General features: G+C 37.3%; 1 protein-coding gene across 6 annotated transcripts in view; it reads right to left on the minus strand.

The window, feature by feature from the left end:
* Positions 1–228: 228 nt before the first annotated feature.
* The window catches only part of tral (trailer hitch), a 220,629-nt gene continuing 202,371 nt past the window's right edge, over positions 229–18,486 (minus strand). For all 6 annotated transcript variants that reach the window (XM_067147534.2, XM_067147535.2, XM_067147533.2 and 3 more), the window contains exon 9: positions 229–1,584. In XM_067147534.2, coding sequence (XP_067003635.1) covers positions 1,577–1,584 — 8 coding nt within the window. In that variant the 3' untranslated portion in view covers positions 229–1,576. The remainder of the gene's footprint in view (positions 1,585–18,486) is intronic.

Raw genomic sequence — 18,486 nt, forward strand, 5'->3', positions numbered from 1 at the left:
AAGAGAGAGGAAAAAGAAGCACCTGTATGTTACAACTATATTCAATACTTTGAAAATATACACTCTAAATTCGAAGAAATCATTTATCTTCACATTTCAGAAAGACAGGCATAAGAACTGGATGCAATTAGCTTCATAAGCAAGCCAAAGGAAATTGGAAACAAGACATGTAAAAATGTCCAAGTAAAAAAGTGCAAAAGACTGGTATATTTCTTATAAATATGCACATTTCATTAATAACTTTCAGATTTGATTTTTATTTCACAGTTATAAATTAATGTCTATTCACAAAGCAAAGTATAAGTCAACATTTAAATAAAAATAGCAATTCTGTACTAGGTGTGCATTAAATTTCACATTTACTTTCCAAATATACCACAAATCGATGCATAAACATGGGTACAGCATTTTCAATATTTTTCAGATAAATTTTCATTAGTGTATTTTTCCCCAACTGTTTACAGAAGTCGATTCATATGAAGTATATTAACAAGGAAAGTGAACAACAGAAGCAGCACAGATCATACAGAAATTTGGTAGTTAAAAAAAAAATCACATTGTGCGTTACAGGAATAAATAAGAGAATCTTAAGTTCATTACAGAAAGAACCTAAGAACATGATCTCAAATAATGAAAGAAAAATCATTAATGAAGATATCTACTGGAAGAGAGGTGAATGACCAATGCAACTGCATTTAGTCCTTCAAATTGTGGTTTTATATTTTAAATGAAACTATAATTGCTGGCAATTACAGCATTTCAGATGACTGGTGATAACACAACCAGAAAAACTTCTACCAACTCAAATTAAGAACTCTGTATGAATGGAGGAAATTTTTCCAAGCAGAACTCATTGAAACATCCAGTATGATTCTTATTAAAATAAAATTATCTTTATCCAGAAATGCACATTCATACAATGATTCCTTGCAGGTTTCAATTGCTTAACGTATTTTCACATAATAGAAATTAAATTCATTTTGATACATTTCATATTTACAGACTTAGAACTTCACTCTTCAGAGCCTATCAGATTGAGAGCCACAAACTTAGTACCTTACACCTAGATGGTTTTGGGAGCATTAGAACTCATATCAATGTGTGGGAGTATAGAACAATAAATAACTTACACCAGAAAATTATTACAACAAAAGGCCTATAGAAAGAACTGATTTCCGAAATAAAATTAAGTAAATAAATCATTAACAATGCAAACTATATGCCAACCCCATACCTTGAGGTTTTTAAGGGACTACAAATGGTTTAAGAGGAAGGAAAGCACTCCCATCTTCCATGATGATACACCTTTCATTTGAATATTCCACTGAGAAATTAAAAAAATAAAAACTACACCTTACACATCAGAATTAACTTCACTTTCATCAGATGCATTTGGTTCACTAAGACCTCTTTAAGTTTTCTTCACATGTAATTTACACAAATAAATGCTGAAAATTTCCATCAATGGAATACCAGTAATTGTTCTCCTTCAGAAGGGATCAATAACTAAATTATGGAATCTTCAAGGCCGAACTTCATTTCTTGAGATTTTTCCATCCTTCGTTGAATAACTCCTTCATTTACCTGGAAATATATTTCAATTAATGGAGTATGTATATGTATATACACTGGACATGAAATATTTTAATGCCCTATTCTCAAATACTACCTGTAGTTTTGTCAAAATTATTCCTAAAATAACTGACATTTTCCAATCCTCAAGCTGTTTTATTTTCATGTAGACAATGATTTTAACAATGACATGACAAAAATTATAGCCTTATCTACGAAACAGGTTTCAGCTCAGCTTATGTACTGCAATCATCTTCAAGTCCCAATTCAGATTGGGCAGACGTTTTGTAAGAATATGTACGTGGCAAAGGATTCAATGAATCACATTTGTTAAACATGGCTATATGCCTGAATGAGTTACCTCGCTACGGCAATGGAGTAGACAATATATATAGCTCTCAATGCCAAGTGGTGAGTGGCAGTAAGTACTCCCTATGTGGACCAACGGCTCTGGGCAGACGAGCCCCTTTAGTCAATTTAATTGTCCCCTCGGTGGAGGAAATACTACTCAAATCCATAAGGTAGCGTCGGTCTTCATCTTAGGAGTGGCTGCGGCTTCTATGTGAGGCACCAGTGCTATAGAAGAATGTCAGAGGCAGATGATAACTTGGGTGACAACAGCAAGGATCACTGCATAAGAGAGACAACAGAAAACCCTTTCTGTATCATTGGCTGGAAGGCAGAGCCCAATTCCTGTGGGCAATAATGCTGAGACACCCCTCCCTGCATGGTCATAAATATGGATGGTCCCAGCTCAGAGCTTAGTGATTACATGGATCTCCTTTGGAACGATCAAAGGAGAGGTCAATGAGACTGCTGACAGTCCTGTGACATTAACTAGGTGGGTTTCAGCAAGAACAATCAGGCTTAGCATCAGGAGGCAACTGGCTGTAAAATACCGTATTTATTCGTGTATAAGACGACACACACACACACACACACACACACACACACACACACACACACACACACACACACACACTGGCTTTTTGGGACAAAGAAAATGAAAAAATTAATCTCTCATACAAGACCCCCTCAACGTAATTCGTCTGAGAAGAACGATTCCACTTCGAAGTGGGTACGAGCCTTACTACAGCTCCGATGACATTTTTATGAATAGTTTCGTCCATATGACCCATCCAATGAAAACACGCGTAAAAGCCATGCGGTACATCTGTGTTTCGTAGTTAAATGTCGTCTCCGTAGCGTAGGCCTACTGCAGCTCTGATGACGTACAAATAGGCGAATAGGTATGCGTCCAACCTATGCAATTAAAGCATCCATCAGTCATGCTATTTTTATTTTTTTATTATTTTTAGTTAAGAATGTCCACCAGCATAATAGTTAGCACTGTTAGCAGCCGTTCTTGGAGGCCTGAGTTGGATTCCCAGTACCATACTGCCAGAGATTTAATAATAGCAGGAAAATTGATATGCAGTAAAAATTGGTACATACAGCTCCCCTCCACTGGGGGCTGCACCGCCTCAGGATGAGGCAAATAGTTTACTTTGGTTAAATATTCACTGTTGTTGCTATTAATATAGCAGGCGAGATCATTAACAAAATGATAGTTTAATATCTCTAAACTCGAGCCAATATAGCCTATGTAATCTTTGAGATAAGCAAGTTTAAAATGAGATAAAAACAATCCAATCGTAACGACCGTTTTACTTGCCAACGTACCTAAATAATAATAATAATAATAATAATAATAATAATAATAATAATAATAATAATAATAATGGTATTGATTTTACGTCCCCATTAACTACTGTCACGATTTTTGGAGATGCCAAACAGAACATACTACGCATTAATTAAAGATATATGAAGGAAACGAACGTGCGAAATTAAACGTTAAACCGCCACACCTGTAGATATCCATACATGTGACGAGTTTTCCTGTTTTTTATTTTTATTCTTTCCGTTGTGGAACTTCGACACTAGATGGGCAATTAGTAGCATACGTAACCTACAAGTTGTGGTCTTTCATCTCGATTACAGTTGTTTAGGTATATCCTGATGTGATAAATGTAGAGTACAAGCATGAAATATACTTAGAAATAAAGGTCTGGCTTTCAATAGCCGCAATTATCGAAAGAATGCTTCCAGTCACCATGTGTTACGTTCGGAAGTACAACTCACAATATACGCTAGTTATCAGCTGGTGGGTTGGCACGCTTTTGACAGCACGGCTTTATTCAGAAGGGGCGGGCGGCTTCTGCTACTCATACACCAACTGGGAATAACAGAGGCCATCTTCAGAAACCATTTGCGAATAGATTCTCACCATTTGGACTCTAAAGTCCGGAACAAAACTATTTAAGTTGTAAAAAGACGGGATCTCAAGTACTTGCGATTGCCATGAAGATGACGTCATTTGGAATGACTATACGTCTGTAGCAGGGAAGTTGGTGGCACAAGACGACGATATTTCAAATGAAAGCAATTATTAGATTTACCGTGTGGTAGACCTACTGCTTAACTGACAGACACAAATGACTGCCATTACGTCATTTTGTATTATTATTGCATAATACGATACCATTATCCCTTCTCTCTACAGGGTCGAGTATGAAACAAGACTAATCTTTGTAGAGAGTTTTTATGACCACATGCCCTTCCTGATGTCAACCTCATCAGAGGAGTTAACGAGATTAAATGAATGACATGATATGAGTAACTAAAACTGACTATATGTAGGCCTAAAAGTCATGTGTTAACCATTTATTTTTTAAATTTATAAATACTGCCAACACGAATAGCTAGTAAAACTAAAAATACATTCGTAAGTTTGTTAAAGAATAGTGTCGAATGTTAACATGTACAATTTATAGTTCTTTATAGCCTCCAGTCATGTGTTCACTGCACAAAAATTTGAGGTTATCACATACTGGACTCGCCCTTACTTTTCTTGGCTGTAAATGTGGGGGGGAAAATAGGGGTCTAATACTGGAGTAAATATGGTAAATGTGATTGCAAAGGTACAACACATCAGAAGGAAGATGTTGGATAGGTCTCCTTCCAGCAACAGTAAGGAAAGTTAGCACACTTGATCACTGAAGACACAAGAAGGCAGCGAGCACATTACTAATGCTGAGAACTGACACACGGAATGTAGAAACACTTGCTGGCAAAAGATTAGAGCTAGCCGATATTATGGAAAAGCACAGTTTATCACAGTTCTTCAGGACAAAAAAAGCAAGGCCAGAAACATTGGCCATGGATACATATTTCACAACAGTGAAAGCAACTTGCAGAATGGCATCAACATATTTTTTGTCCAACACCTTGTCAAAAGAGAGATTTCAGTCAAGTGGCTAAGCGACTGATTATGGTGGGGCATGCAATGGATCGTGCCAACGAGATGTCTGCACACACTTCCCAAGTTGGCTGTGATAGGATCATTGAGAAGAAGTTATTGGAGGACCATGAACATAAGTTACAACAGCTATCACCAGATGAACATAATATACATAATTGCCATGTTGGACAGACTGCCAAGGACTATCCTGAATGTCATGGAGTCTTCTACTTCAGAACAAGAAATGCATAGTATGTGGCGAGATCAATTACATACATCCTTTGTAATCATGACCAGCTTAAACAGTTTCTTCATTGTGCAGTTATTTCTAGTAAATCTCATCACAGCATAGGTTTCTGATCAGCATCATCCGTGTACTGAACCCACCCTGCCAAAGAAGATAAAATAATTTAAGTTAACACGTTCCTTGCGGTTCGGGTCACCATGTGTCCCAAAGCATGTTACCCTTATCTGTCTGTGCGAACTTCCCAAAATTACAGAGTAAGTAACTACGTCCTAGTTACAAATTTCCAATAACTAATGGCAACATGGCATTCCTATTCAAGTAAAGGACGGAGGCATACTGCTAGTTTCGATCGGCCCACCGGTGACCCGAAGGAATTTTTTTGCATCTTCCACTCATATCGCTTCCGGTCACCCTGTGATCGGATTGTTGTCTAACCTGCATTATTACGCGGAAATCACTTGCGGGGTTATCGTGAATGAAGCTTACAATGTTGCTGCCTTCAGATGGCAGATTGTTGTTCAATACATTAATGACGGCCTATGTTAATTAACGTAGTTCCGTATTGGTGCGTGGGTGACCGGCTACGTAAATTAACGTTTTCTCACATTGCTTCATTCTTGTGTGATTTTATCCTCCCCGCCGTTTATTAATCAAAATATTTTGTGTTGTTTACAAACTGGAGTCTTTGTTGATTGGAATTGAGATAGATATATTCTTTCCTTGACAATGCTTTCGGCACAGGAAGTGTGGTTTCAAAACACTCAGTACCGCGTGACTGAGCATATTGTCAGGTGTTAGCATGGCGCGCCATAGTAAAGACAGCTTGAAATATGGCGTCTAGTATCAAAACCGGCCAAGTCACTCAAGGCATATTTTTCAATATGGACGAAAAACCTGTAGAGGCAAAGCAATGATGGTCAGAAAAGATTTTTTTTCACAGTTATATCCTTAATGGTTTAATATTTAAGTTCCGCTGTTTTGAGAAATCTAACTCATAATTAACCCATCTTTTTTGTTAATTTAAATTTTGACTTGGCCGTTTTTGTTGCAATTTTGTACAATTTCACAAGGTATGAAAGTAAATCTTTCAGTTTACCACTCTGAACAATATCCATGTTACAGCACACAATAATGTCAAAATACGAGCACACCGGAAATAGGATTGCTTTGGCGCCAATGACGGTAAGAAGCCCGCGAATACGTAAATCAGTGTTGCAAACGAACAAAAAACAAAATATTGTGACTTCAAAGAATATACATTACTAGGAATGATTTTGCCTACTGATATTATCACATTGTTGCTTAATGTAACAACATAAGATTCCAGACAATAATGCTGCATCATAAACATTGTCGCTCGTTCCTTGACTTGGCCGGTTTTGAATTCACTGGCTGCATGACTTGGCCGATTCTGTTGCACGACCGAGAATTCAGTGCTCTATAACATGAAGACATGGACGATTTTAAAGCATATTCTTGTTTCACCTGATACTGCTATACTTCTACTTCAAATTGATAACCTTAACTCATTTTCGTAAATTTTGTGACTTGGCCGGTTTTGATACTAGACGCCTCAAATGTTTGGAGAATTACATGTCGATAGTTTATCTGTTGTCCCTAGTGATTGCGAAAGTGTAAGTATTAGTGATTGTGAAGATGTGTGTCCGTCAACCCCAAAATAAACGCGCGGAATTGAAAGTGTGACATTCAGTTCGGACGAGTCTTGACGGCGACAATAATACGAGTGAAGATGCCAGTAATAGTAGCGACAGATTGATGGATGGACAAACAAGGACAAAAACAGAGTCCTAGAATCATTTAGAGATTTTACAGGTATCACTTATACGGCCAGTAACTCCGTGAGTATTCCGGAGGTAGTAGTTTCCTAGGCGATGACTTGTTTCAGCTTCTTGTGGAACAATCAAATCTCTATTATGAACAAAATTTCAGGAGGTATAAAACCTTCCCCAAATCCTTGAAATGGAAACATATAAATGTGGTAGAAATTAAGTTCTTGGCTCTAATAATTTCAATGGGCCAAGTTAAAAAGGACACTACAAGGGACTATTGGAGAACAAATAAACTGATGTGAACGCCTAGTTTCTCTAGTTATGAGCCGAAATAGTTTTGAGCAGATCTGGAAATTTTTGCATGTCAGTGTTATCTTTACTGGTGACCACGATTCGGACCGACTCTACAAAATTAGGCCTATTTCGGACTATTTACTGACTAAGTTTCAATTTCTCTATAAACCTATGATCCCATGGTGTGGCAGGCTTAGATTTAGGACCTACAATCCTGGAAAACTTACCAGATATGGTATATTAGTGAGGATGGTATGCGAGGCCACCACTGGATACATTTGCAACATGAAAATTTATGCTGGAGAAGGGAAGAGATTAGAGGAAACCATATTTTCGGTTTTGGAACCTTACCTTGACTTATGGCACCATGTATACCAGGAGAACTACTACAATAATGGAGAAATTGCAGAAAACCTTTTTCAAAGGAAAATTAGAGTGTGTGGGACTATTCGGGTGAGTAGAGGAATTCCATAAGTATTGAAATCTTCCTTGAAAATACTGAAGAGAGGTGAAAATGTGTTTCGTCGGAAATGTGAAATTCTTCTACGTGTATGGAAGGACAAGCGGGAAGTTTGAATGATAAGTACAATCCATAATGGCACAACAGAGGAGGTTGTAAACAGATTTGGGAAAAAAATTGAATGCAATAAATTCATGAAAGGGGTCGACAGGGCTGATCAGTATTTGGCCTACGATACATTTGTCAGGAAGACAATGAAATGGAGCAAGAAAGTCTTTCTTTGGCTCATAAATTGTGCACTTTTCAATGCTTTCCGGCTATATCAATTGCAGAATTCGGGATTAAACATAAAATATAAGAATTCCTGGAGGAGGTTGCAGATTACTGGGTAGAACAAGAGGAATGTGGAGAAGGGAAGTAGAAGAAGACGATGTGATGGAAGAAGTATCAAGACAAACTCCACATACTCCAAGACTGGATGCTGCTGGAAGAATGTCTGGAGATCTGAAGCTTCATAAAATTGAAGCAATCGTTGGACATCGAAGAAAAAAGTACCCTCAGAAGCCCTGAAGAGTATGCGCTGCACATAAGAAACGCAAGGATACAAGGTACATCTGCTCGACTCCTTTGCACAAGGACAGCTGCTTCACGCAATATCACATTAAAAGCAAGTACTAGAATCACTGGTAAGTACTCTCACCAAGTTTCAATAATTTATTTCATGTCATTTAAAAGTTACAAGTATTTATATTTCATCCTATTTCTCATGATAGGTGTTGTTCTGCTGCCAGTCCCCAGGAAAGAAAGGAGTAGCGCACGCCCGGACAACAATGTGTTAATACAAGGAGTACCACCCTTCTGACATCTCATGTAACCTTTTCCTTTCTACATTACTCTCAGGTAAGCGGATATAAGTTTCCAAATTTTTGTTTATTGAGGTAGTTACTGATATGTTCATTATCTTCTGTAGAATATATTTACAAGCAAGTTCACTTCCTTTTCAGGAGTGAAGCCTTCACATTCTTACACACCGGTGGCACGGAAAAGAAAAGAGGCTTAGGACGGCACTGGATCCCGGACAAATTGTTCATGATTTGAAACAAAGTGATTACACAGACTGTGATTTCTCTCCAGTATCTTACATACAGCCTCATCTTTTGTGATATTTTGTTACTAAGCATAATATGAAAACAGAACGTACACCTATCATATTCCCATAAACACAGATCAATGAACGAAAAACTAACATTTACTTCCAGGGTCATTTCTGGGTCACGCACTTCATGAATCTGAAAACTGTCACAGAGGTAAATACATCAGAATGACTCCTCAACAATAATGCACACAAGTACTCCAACATTGTTCTGGATTTTACAGCAGGGACTAACCAAAACCTAATTCGTCAGGTCACCGCTGGGCTGAAACAACGTAAAATTAAGTAATCAAAATTCACTGCTGCAAGGAACGTGTTAAAAATGATGCAAACAGCCTAGTCATTCATCAAAGGCATTGATCTGAAGGGAATCAACACAGAGCCAAGATCATATATGGCAACATTTACATACTGACTGCACCAAGAAAGCAAGGCAGCAACTAGATGTCTCAAAAGAGAGACCAAAGATTGCCAAGGAGAAGTGGCATTTGAAAGTCGAGAAGGTATTCAGAGAAGAAATAATGTTATTTGCTTTTATGTCCCATTGACTACTTCTATGGTTTGAGACACTGAGGCACCAGAATTTAGTCTTGCAGGAGTCCTTTTATGTGCCAGTAGATCAATAATATATAAGTAATAATAATAATAATAACGTAAATGTTTCCACCTTTTCAATACAATATATTCACAAAATTACAAAATTATACGGTACTAGTTTCGACCCATCTAGGGGTCATCATCAGCCGTATTGGAGCAAAGATCATTTGTGGGGAAATCCTAAGACAATATTATTTTAAAGAATAACAAGTGAAATGAGATGTTATGGTAATAGTTAATAATACAAGGAATATACATACTAAGAGGTTTTTAACAAAGAATAAAGTATAAATGGGGTGTTGTAAAAATTATAATCATGGAAATCAGTAAGTTCTTGTATTGAAATGAAATATGGCTTAGGAAGAGGGCTTAAGGTGGGGCTGAAGGGTGCGGGAGAAAGTGTAATTGTCTTGGAAAAGTACCTTTGATTAAATTTAGGATTGAGTTTAGGTTGGCTGCATTATTGTTTCTGAGGAAAGTGATAAATAGATCGAAGAGTATGTTGGGTTTCTCTGAGATTTCATTGAGATTGTGACTGGCATTAAAGTATTGGTCTAGGTGTATGTAGTAATTTTCCATTATGTTCAGTAAAGGGCCCTTGTTTGCTAATACGAGGATGTCCATGTCTTGTTCAATATTGGTGAAATTATGGTTATAATCTTGCATGTGTTGGCCGATGGCTGAAAACTTGTTGTATTTTATTGCGTTAGTGTGCTCGTGGTATCTGATAATGAAGTTTCTCCCGGTTTGCCCGATGTAGGTTTTTTTTACAGGTGGTACATTTGATCCTATAAACTCCTGATTTTAAAAAACTGCTGGTCTTGTTGATGTGTGAAGTATTGTATAAAACATTCATGTTCTTATTGTTGGTTTTGAAGGCTATTTTAACGCCTTGTTTCTTAAAGATGTTGGTTAACTTGTAGATATCATTGTTGAACGTGAAGGTGGAAAATGTTAGAGGTTTGGTTATTTCTTTTTTGAGGGTAGTTTTTGGGCGATGTTTGTGTTTATTGATTATCCTTTCTATAAAATGATTGCTGAAGCCATTGAATTTTGCGATTCTGCAGATTGTGTTGAGTTCGTTTTTTAGATCTTTATTGGACATAGGTATGCTGAAGGCTCGGTGAACTAGGCTGTTGTATGTATCAATAAACACAAACATCGCCCAAAAACTACCCTCAAAAAAGAAATAACCAAAACTCTAACATTTTCCACCTTCACGTTCAACAATGATATCTACAAGTTAACCAACACCTTTAAGAAACAAGGCGTTAAAATAGCCTTCAAAACCAACAATAAGAACATGAATGTTTTATACAATACTTCACACATCAACAAGACCAGCAGTTTTTTAAAATCAGGAGTTTATAGGATCAAATGTACCACCTGTAAAAAAACCTACATCGGGCAAACCGGGAGAAACTTCATTATCAGATACCACGAGCACACTAACGCAATAAAATACAACAAGTTTTCAGCCATCGGCCAACACATGCAAGATTATAACCATAATTTCACCAATATTGAACAAGACATGGACATCCTCGTATTAGCAAACAAGGGCCCTTTACTGAACATAATGGAAAATTACTACATACACCTAGACCAATACTTTAATGCCAGTCACAATCTCAATGAAATCTCAGAGAAACCCAACATACTCTTCGATCTATTTATCACTTTCCTCAGAAACAATAATGCAGCCAACCTAAACTCAATCCTAAATTTAATCAAAGGTACTTTTCCAAGACAATTACACTTTCTCCCGCACCCTTCAGCCCCACCTTAAGCCCTCTTCCTAAGCCATATTTCATTTCAATACAAGAACTTACTGATTTCCATGATTATAATTTTTACAACACCCCATTTATACTTTATTCTTTGTTAAAAACCTCTTAGTATGTATATTCCTTGTATTATTAACTATTACCATAACATCTCATTTCACTTGTTATTCTTTAAAATAATATTGTCTTAGGATTTCCCCACAAATGATCTTTGCTCCAATACGGCTGATGATGACCCCTAGATGGGTCGAAACTAGTACCGTATAATTTTGTAATTTTGTGAATATATTGTATTGAAAAGGTGGAAACATTTACGTTATTATTATTATTACTTATATATTATTCTCAGTTCAATACGGACCAAAAACATGAAATTCATAACCATCAATGCCAGTAGATCTACCGACATGAGGCTGACTTATTTCAGAACCTTCAAATACCATACCTGCCAAGTATTCCGGTTTTTCCATAAAATGTACGGATTTTGAGCGTGTTTGACGGTTGTACGGATAAACATCGTTATTGTACGGATTTTGAATATCCGCGCTTGGTTTTGCTTTCTGTGGTCAAATCGGATTTGTTTGACTTGACATTAGCTGGTAATACGAGATGCAGTGTTTGAAATTCAACCAATAAATGTATCGATAATCACATTATCGATTATCACCGTGCTTTTGTCACCTGTTCGACCTGAACTGCTACTTAATTCAATGAGAAGTTCCCAAACAAGTAGCAAGCTGTGATTTTGAAGAAAAGAAATCCGTGAAAAGTAGCAGACTGTGAATTTATATAAAACAACTTTGGTAACTGCATCGTGCTTCGTAGCAGCTGAAAGGCTTTGTCCGTGTGCAACATTGGCGGTAGTTCTGAAAATCGTGGAACTGTGCGACAAATTTCTAAATGATTTAATATTTTTAGTGGTGTTCGTAATGAGTTACTAAGAAACGATATCAATCCTTTCGTGAGGCACATTCTACCTTATTTCCTTGTTTTATACGATCACGGAAAGTGTTCCCAGTGTTAAGTGAAAACAGGTGAGCACTCATCAAGATGTAACTTTGTGTATTTAATTTCAGGGTTGATCATAACATATACAGTAAAAGTAATAATAATAATAATAATAATAATAATAATAACTTAAATGTTTCCACCTTTTCAATACAATATATTCACAAATTTACAAAATTATACGGTACTTTGCTCCAATACGGCTGATGATGACCCCTAGATGGGTCGAAACTAGTACCGTATAATTTTGTAAATTTGTGAATATATTGTATTGAAAAGGTGGAAACATTTAAGTTATTATTATTATTACTTATATATTGTTCAATACGGACCAAAAACATGAAATTCATAACCATCAATATACAGTAAAACCTCGTTGCATCATTCTTCAGGGGATGGGGAAAATGACGACAGATGCGGGAAAACTATAAATGCGGGCAACATAAAAATGGGGGCAAAGCAAAATAATAAAATATGAGTACTTTATTATTGGGACATTTTTTTGTTATATATATATATTTATTATTATTATTATTATTATTATTATTATTATTATTATTATTATTATTATTATTATTATTATTACTACAATAATGGCGCGTGGCCTCCGAAGCCAGGCGCAGGTCTTTCGAGTTGTCGCGTGATAAGCAATATACGCGCACATGAAAATGCAGCCCTACCTAAGATGAATTCTAATGTTTAGTTCGGCAGATAGCCCCCGAGCCGTTGGAATTAACCAAGGAAAGTTAAAATCCTTGACCCAATCGAGACCCCTTGAATCAAAAGCCAACCATATAGCTTATACTGTACATAACGGTATCAAAATATTACAACCATGATATACACCTACGAGTTGAAAATAAAAAGCGCGACTTTCACGCCGTTTTGTTTCACTTTTCTTTACATATTTTGTAATACTGGAAAACTTTAAATTCAGTTCTCTTACTGCAAATTAAATATATAGGTGGATATTACGGCGATAACCTGCATTTAGGAAAAGATTCCGTAGACCCTTTGCGAACGATAAGTTAAATACCCTACACCGCGCGGCTCCCGCAGCTCAGCTCAGACTGTCGCAGAGGTTAGAAATTCAACGCGGCGCGTCTCGAATGTCACAGCGGCTTGTGCAAAGCTACCAACTTAGGAACTAGTTACAAGACTAGGCTATGAGAATGGATTATTGGTATGGCTTGGTTAGGTCCGGCTTGTAAAAGACTATTGGGCAGAGGGCAACAAAGCGGTCAAAAGGCCTCTAGCATCCCACACTTCACAAGGTACGACGTGATTAATCACCCTGTGAGTAATTAAAACGAATCTCGCGCACTGCGCGATTTTCTCTTTTATTCAATGAAGTTTGCAGTCCTAGTCGGCCCATACCAACACAGAAAATGGTGGCAAATTTTAGTTTTACACTGTCTATTTATTAATTCTTGCAAGTAAGAATACTTCTAGGAAGTCGGTTAGCGGGTCGAGGAGAAGCATTGGCACCAGGAGGCCCGTAGTGAGGTTGCGCTTTAATAACCTGCGCACAGCACTCCAGCCTACAAGATCCTTGTTTGAGACTAGCAACTCCAAATCGCTCATACATTCTTAATAATAATAATAATAATAATAATAATAATAATAATAATATTTGTTTTACGTCCCACTAACTACTTTTTAAGGTCTTCGGAGACGCCGAGGTGCCGGAATTTAGTCCCGCAGAAGTTCTTTTAAGTGCCAGTAAATCTACCGACACGGGGCTGTCGTATTTGAGCACCTTCAAATACCACCAGACGGAGCCAGGATCGAACCTGCCAAGTTGGGGTTAGAAGGCCAGCGCCTTAACCGTCTGAGCCACTCAGCCCGGCTCATACATTCTTACGTAACAGGTTGCCGCTATTATATGCTAAGAGTAAATTCCTGTAAATTCATAAAAGTGTTGCGTATATTTTTCTTACGTACGATCGATTAATGCGGGAAAATTGTGACCGAGGACAAATAATTTTTAGACGATCGATGCGATAAAACGATAGATGTGGGGAAATTTAACATTGGTTTATATGGAACATTTTTTGGACCGAATAAATTCAACGATTACGGGAAAACGACAGTTCCAGTAATGAAGCATCGAGGTTCTACTGTATTTGAATAACATTAGTATTGTTCATAATCCCCCACCCCCCTTCCTGCCCTTTTTCATTATGTCTCAAGACCGTTACGCATACGCGTGTTAAAAAATTTCCGCTTAAGGATCTTCCGGATTTCTCTTTTCGAAAGTTAGCAGGTTTGAAATACTACCGGACTGAGCCAGGATCGAACCTGCCAAGTTGGGATCAGAAGGCCAGTGCCTCCAACCATCCGAGCCACTCCACCCAGCGCTCAGAGAAGAAAACTGCTTTCAAGGGGCGGTGGAAAGCCTAGGAACAGCCAGGATGGGCTATGGCCGAGGATGAGGAACAAGGCCGTTAAAAAACTTGCATAGACAGTAGCTGCAGAAACCAGATGGTGCGAAACAAATCTATAAAACTACCACCCAGTGTGACAAACACTATAGCGACAGTCTCACAATTATATCCACAACAGCAACAACAGGAAGTTGCTCACATAGAATAAGGTCATTAACAAATGCTGGAAGAGCACATCAATGCACTGTTAAATGAATTCCTACAGGACGAAGAAACTCCACGGCTTCCTGTTCAAGAACCTGTAACCAAGATCACCCCAGGTGACGTCCAAGCAGAAATGTTTGACTATGTTCAATAATTCCTTACTGGTGCGCCCGTGCCAGAACAGTTTTGTCACAGCTACATTCTGCCCTCTTTCAAGCAGAAGGAAAATGTCAATGATGGAACTACAAAAGCACCAAACTCTCTTTACATACTCTCAAAATTTGGGAGCATTTCATTGTCAGTAGCGTCAGGAATATCAGAACCAGTGCAGTTTCACATCTGGTTTGTCAACACGTGATAATTCAGACTCTTCCAATCTGCATGGAGAAATACTACGTCGTATGGAAATCCAGAGGATGTTTAACAACGTGGAAAAAGCCTTTGACTGTGTTCGCAGACGGATCATCTGGGCAGCAGTGTGACACCGTAACATCTGTGAGGAGTCTGCAAGACTGATTCATAACATGTATGTTCATCCCTCAACCGTAGTGAAAGCTAGTTCAAGTGTGTGTGAAAGTTTTCCTGTTGAAATGAGTGTGCAGCATTAGGGATCATGAAGTGCGATTCAGTTCAACACTGCCATCAACTACAGTAGTTGACAAAGTAACTCATACCGGAACCACCACACATCCTGCTATATTACGATACTGCTATGGCTGGCGAAAACCTGTGAAGAATCTGTCAGCAATAACTTAAAACTTATAGTCCACCTAGTCACTATAATCTTTTATTGTTAGCTAAATGTCTTACACGTCCTACATTAAACTAAAATGTTCTCTTCTTCAGCAGCTGTATAACCTATGAAGCATTCCTAAGACACGTTACCACTATTTTATCTTGCCTTACAAATAATTATTCTAAATAATATATTATAAATTAAGTCTAAGAAATAAAATAATTATATGCCAATTTAAGTAAGTTATTATATGGCCTTTTGTTCCAACTTTCAGTCTCAGTACAACAAATTTACAAATTATCTAACTTAAAAATATGTTGCCTAAAACCAAATAGAGTGGTGTGCACTAACCAAGAGCAAGTTCTACTTCCGTAGTAAAGTACTTTTGAAGTCAGCATTCGACGACTTCCATACGAGAGTAAATTACTTCTGAAGTACAGTATTTTAGTCCTTTCAGATACTCCTGGACTAAATTACTACAAGAGTAAAATGTTGAAGAGCACAATCTTGTAGTATATTACTAAAGAAGTAAATAACGCACAAATATACTGTAGGTTAGAATTTACTCTCACGTCGTGCATGGAGCAAGCTAGGTTTAGCCTTGTTGACTAATGATAATATTGTGTCGTATACGAGAAGACGTTTCGAACGTGTTTATGGATTACTTAATTATATTGACGATCTCGACGCAGAAAATGACTGGAAATTTAATGGGTGCATACACTGCGTGAAAGGCGAGAGCCGTATGATGTGCACAGGGACAGAGTGTAAGGAACATTTGGTCTTACAAAGGAATCCTTTACTTTCTTTCTAAATCTACTTGGAGATCACTTACAGCTGAATTCCTGTCTTAATTTTTGTTGTACCTTCCAAATTACAGTTGTGTGCCCTACGAGGGTTTTGTACCGAAACATTTCAGTTAGTTGCCGGTGATCTAATTAACGTTCACCACACAACTGATGGCCGTATGTTTTATCATGTGGTTAAAAACTAGTGAGGTTAAGAGGGAGGTACGCCTGCAAATGATGATTGTTCGAAAAATAAACTGAAATTCTTCACGTTGGCAGGTTCCCACACATCGTGAGTGCAATTGACTGCACGCATATTCCCATTTTTTGCCCTCCCGGTGACAACTGAACTTTTCAGAACTCTCGAGGAATTTTGTTTTTGTTTTACAATTTGCTTAACGTCGCACTGACACAAGTCTTATGGCGTTGACAGGGTAGGAAAGGCCTAGGAGTGGGAAGGAAGCGGCCGTGGCCTTAAGGTACAGACCCAGTGTTTGCCCGGTGTGAAAATGGGAAACCACAGGAAACCATCTTCAGGGCTGTCGACAGTGGGGTTCGAACCCATTATCTCCCGGATGCAAGCTCACAGCTGCGTGCCTCTAATCGTACGGCTATCTCGCCCGGTAGATTTCTTTAAGGAAAACACAAATACGATCTGCAAGTAACTAACGCTACTTCTATAATAGTAACTGAATGAGTACACCGTATTTCAACCCTACGACATTACTTCCGGAGTAAATAACTCCCGTAGTAATTTACTTCTGTAGTATGGACTTCTTTACTAAACGCTAATTCCGTAGTAATTTACTAATCTTTTAAATTTGAGGCACCCACTCTAATTGATGTGTGTGTAAATGTTTATATTGGCAAATCCTCCTGTTGAACATTCCTCTATTCCACTGCTTTGAGATCTTTTACAAACTGACTTTATAAGACAAAAACGAAGAACACACTTATTTTGTTTCTAGATAATGAAAACTCAATATGAAGATACATTAATGAATGGCTCAGTAAGTACGCTGTTTCTCTCCTACAGATATTTGACCTTGACCTCTGATTGTAACTCTTAAGTAATGCGAGCCAGTTGAAAGTAAACCTTGTCTTTCGGACCTACAATAAAACCAAATTTATAAATTGCCACTCTGATAATCTGAAAGGGAGACTAATCTATTATTATAAACAAACTTACTTTATGGCTCTCACAGTTGCTATTTAACCCTAGAACTGATTGGCATTTTTCTCTTGAGTGAGTTTTCCTGCTGTTACAGTCATGTATTGAAAAAAACAATTACAACACAAAAAACAAAAGGTAATCATTACATATTTATCATTTTGCGCAGAAAATCAGCAGCTTTGTACTTATTTGACAAAAATATTTTTGACAGTGTTTCAGTGAGTAAGGCTCAAACAAAACATACAAAGTGTAAAAAGAAGAATCATTATTCAAAATTGGAAGACAGGAAATAACTGAAAAAAATATTGAAATTTCAAAATATACAAAATGTGCAAAATTATATATATAGGCAGTACAAATTGAGAAATTTTAAATCTGTGGCCCTGACAAAAGGAAAGGTTCCTCATGTCCACAGTCGAAAATCACCGATCTCATTCGTCATTATTTCAGGGTTCAGTACACTAAATTTTTTGTAACGTCTAGCTCGGATTCTGGTGAATATAATCTTACCCAGTTCCGACATTCAGGGTCTGTTTCTGGATCTTTATTGGAAAGTGAGAAAGTAATAAATAAAATGAAAGATTATATATATATATATATATATATATATATATCGATGAGCAGGAGACCCAAATAGAACATTAAAATTAGTGAATGACATGGATGAAGACTATCAAATTTACCTTGGAATCAGAGAAATAATTCACTAAGCTATTCAGATATTAAGATTGTATGAAATAAAAGTTTTAAATACAAGATTGTTAGAAAGGACACACAAATCAACAATTATTAGAAGTGGTTCAAACCACCCTGCTCAGCACACAGTTCGATAAACAGGGCAAGGATTCCTTTAAAAATGCAGGAATTTGGAAAGGGAATGATAATTTATGGAATTTCAAAAAGAAATGGGTATTCTAAGAGCTATGTCCATAGAATTAAAAGTAAAATAATCAATAAACCTAAAACAAGGGAAAGAAAAGAAAAA

Source organism: Anabrus simplex, chromosome 5, assembly GCF_040414725.1.
Source record: "Anabrus simplex isolate iqAnaSimp1 chromosome 5, ASM4041472v1, whole genome shotgun sequence".
Lineage (NCBI taxonomy): Eukaryota > Metazoa > Arthropoda > Insecta > Orthoptera > Tettigoniidae > Anabrus > Anabrus simplex.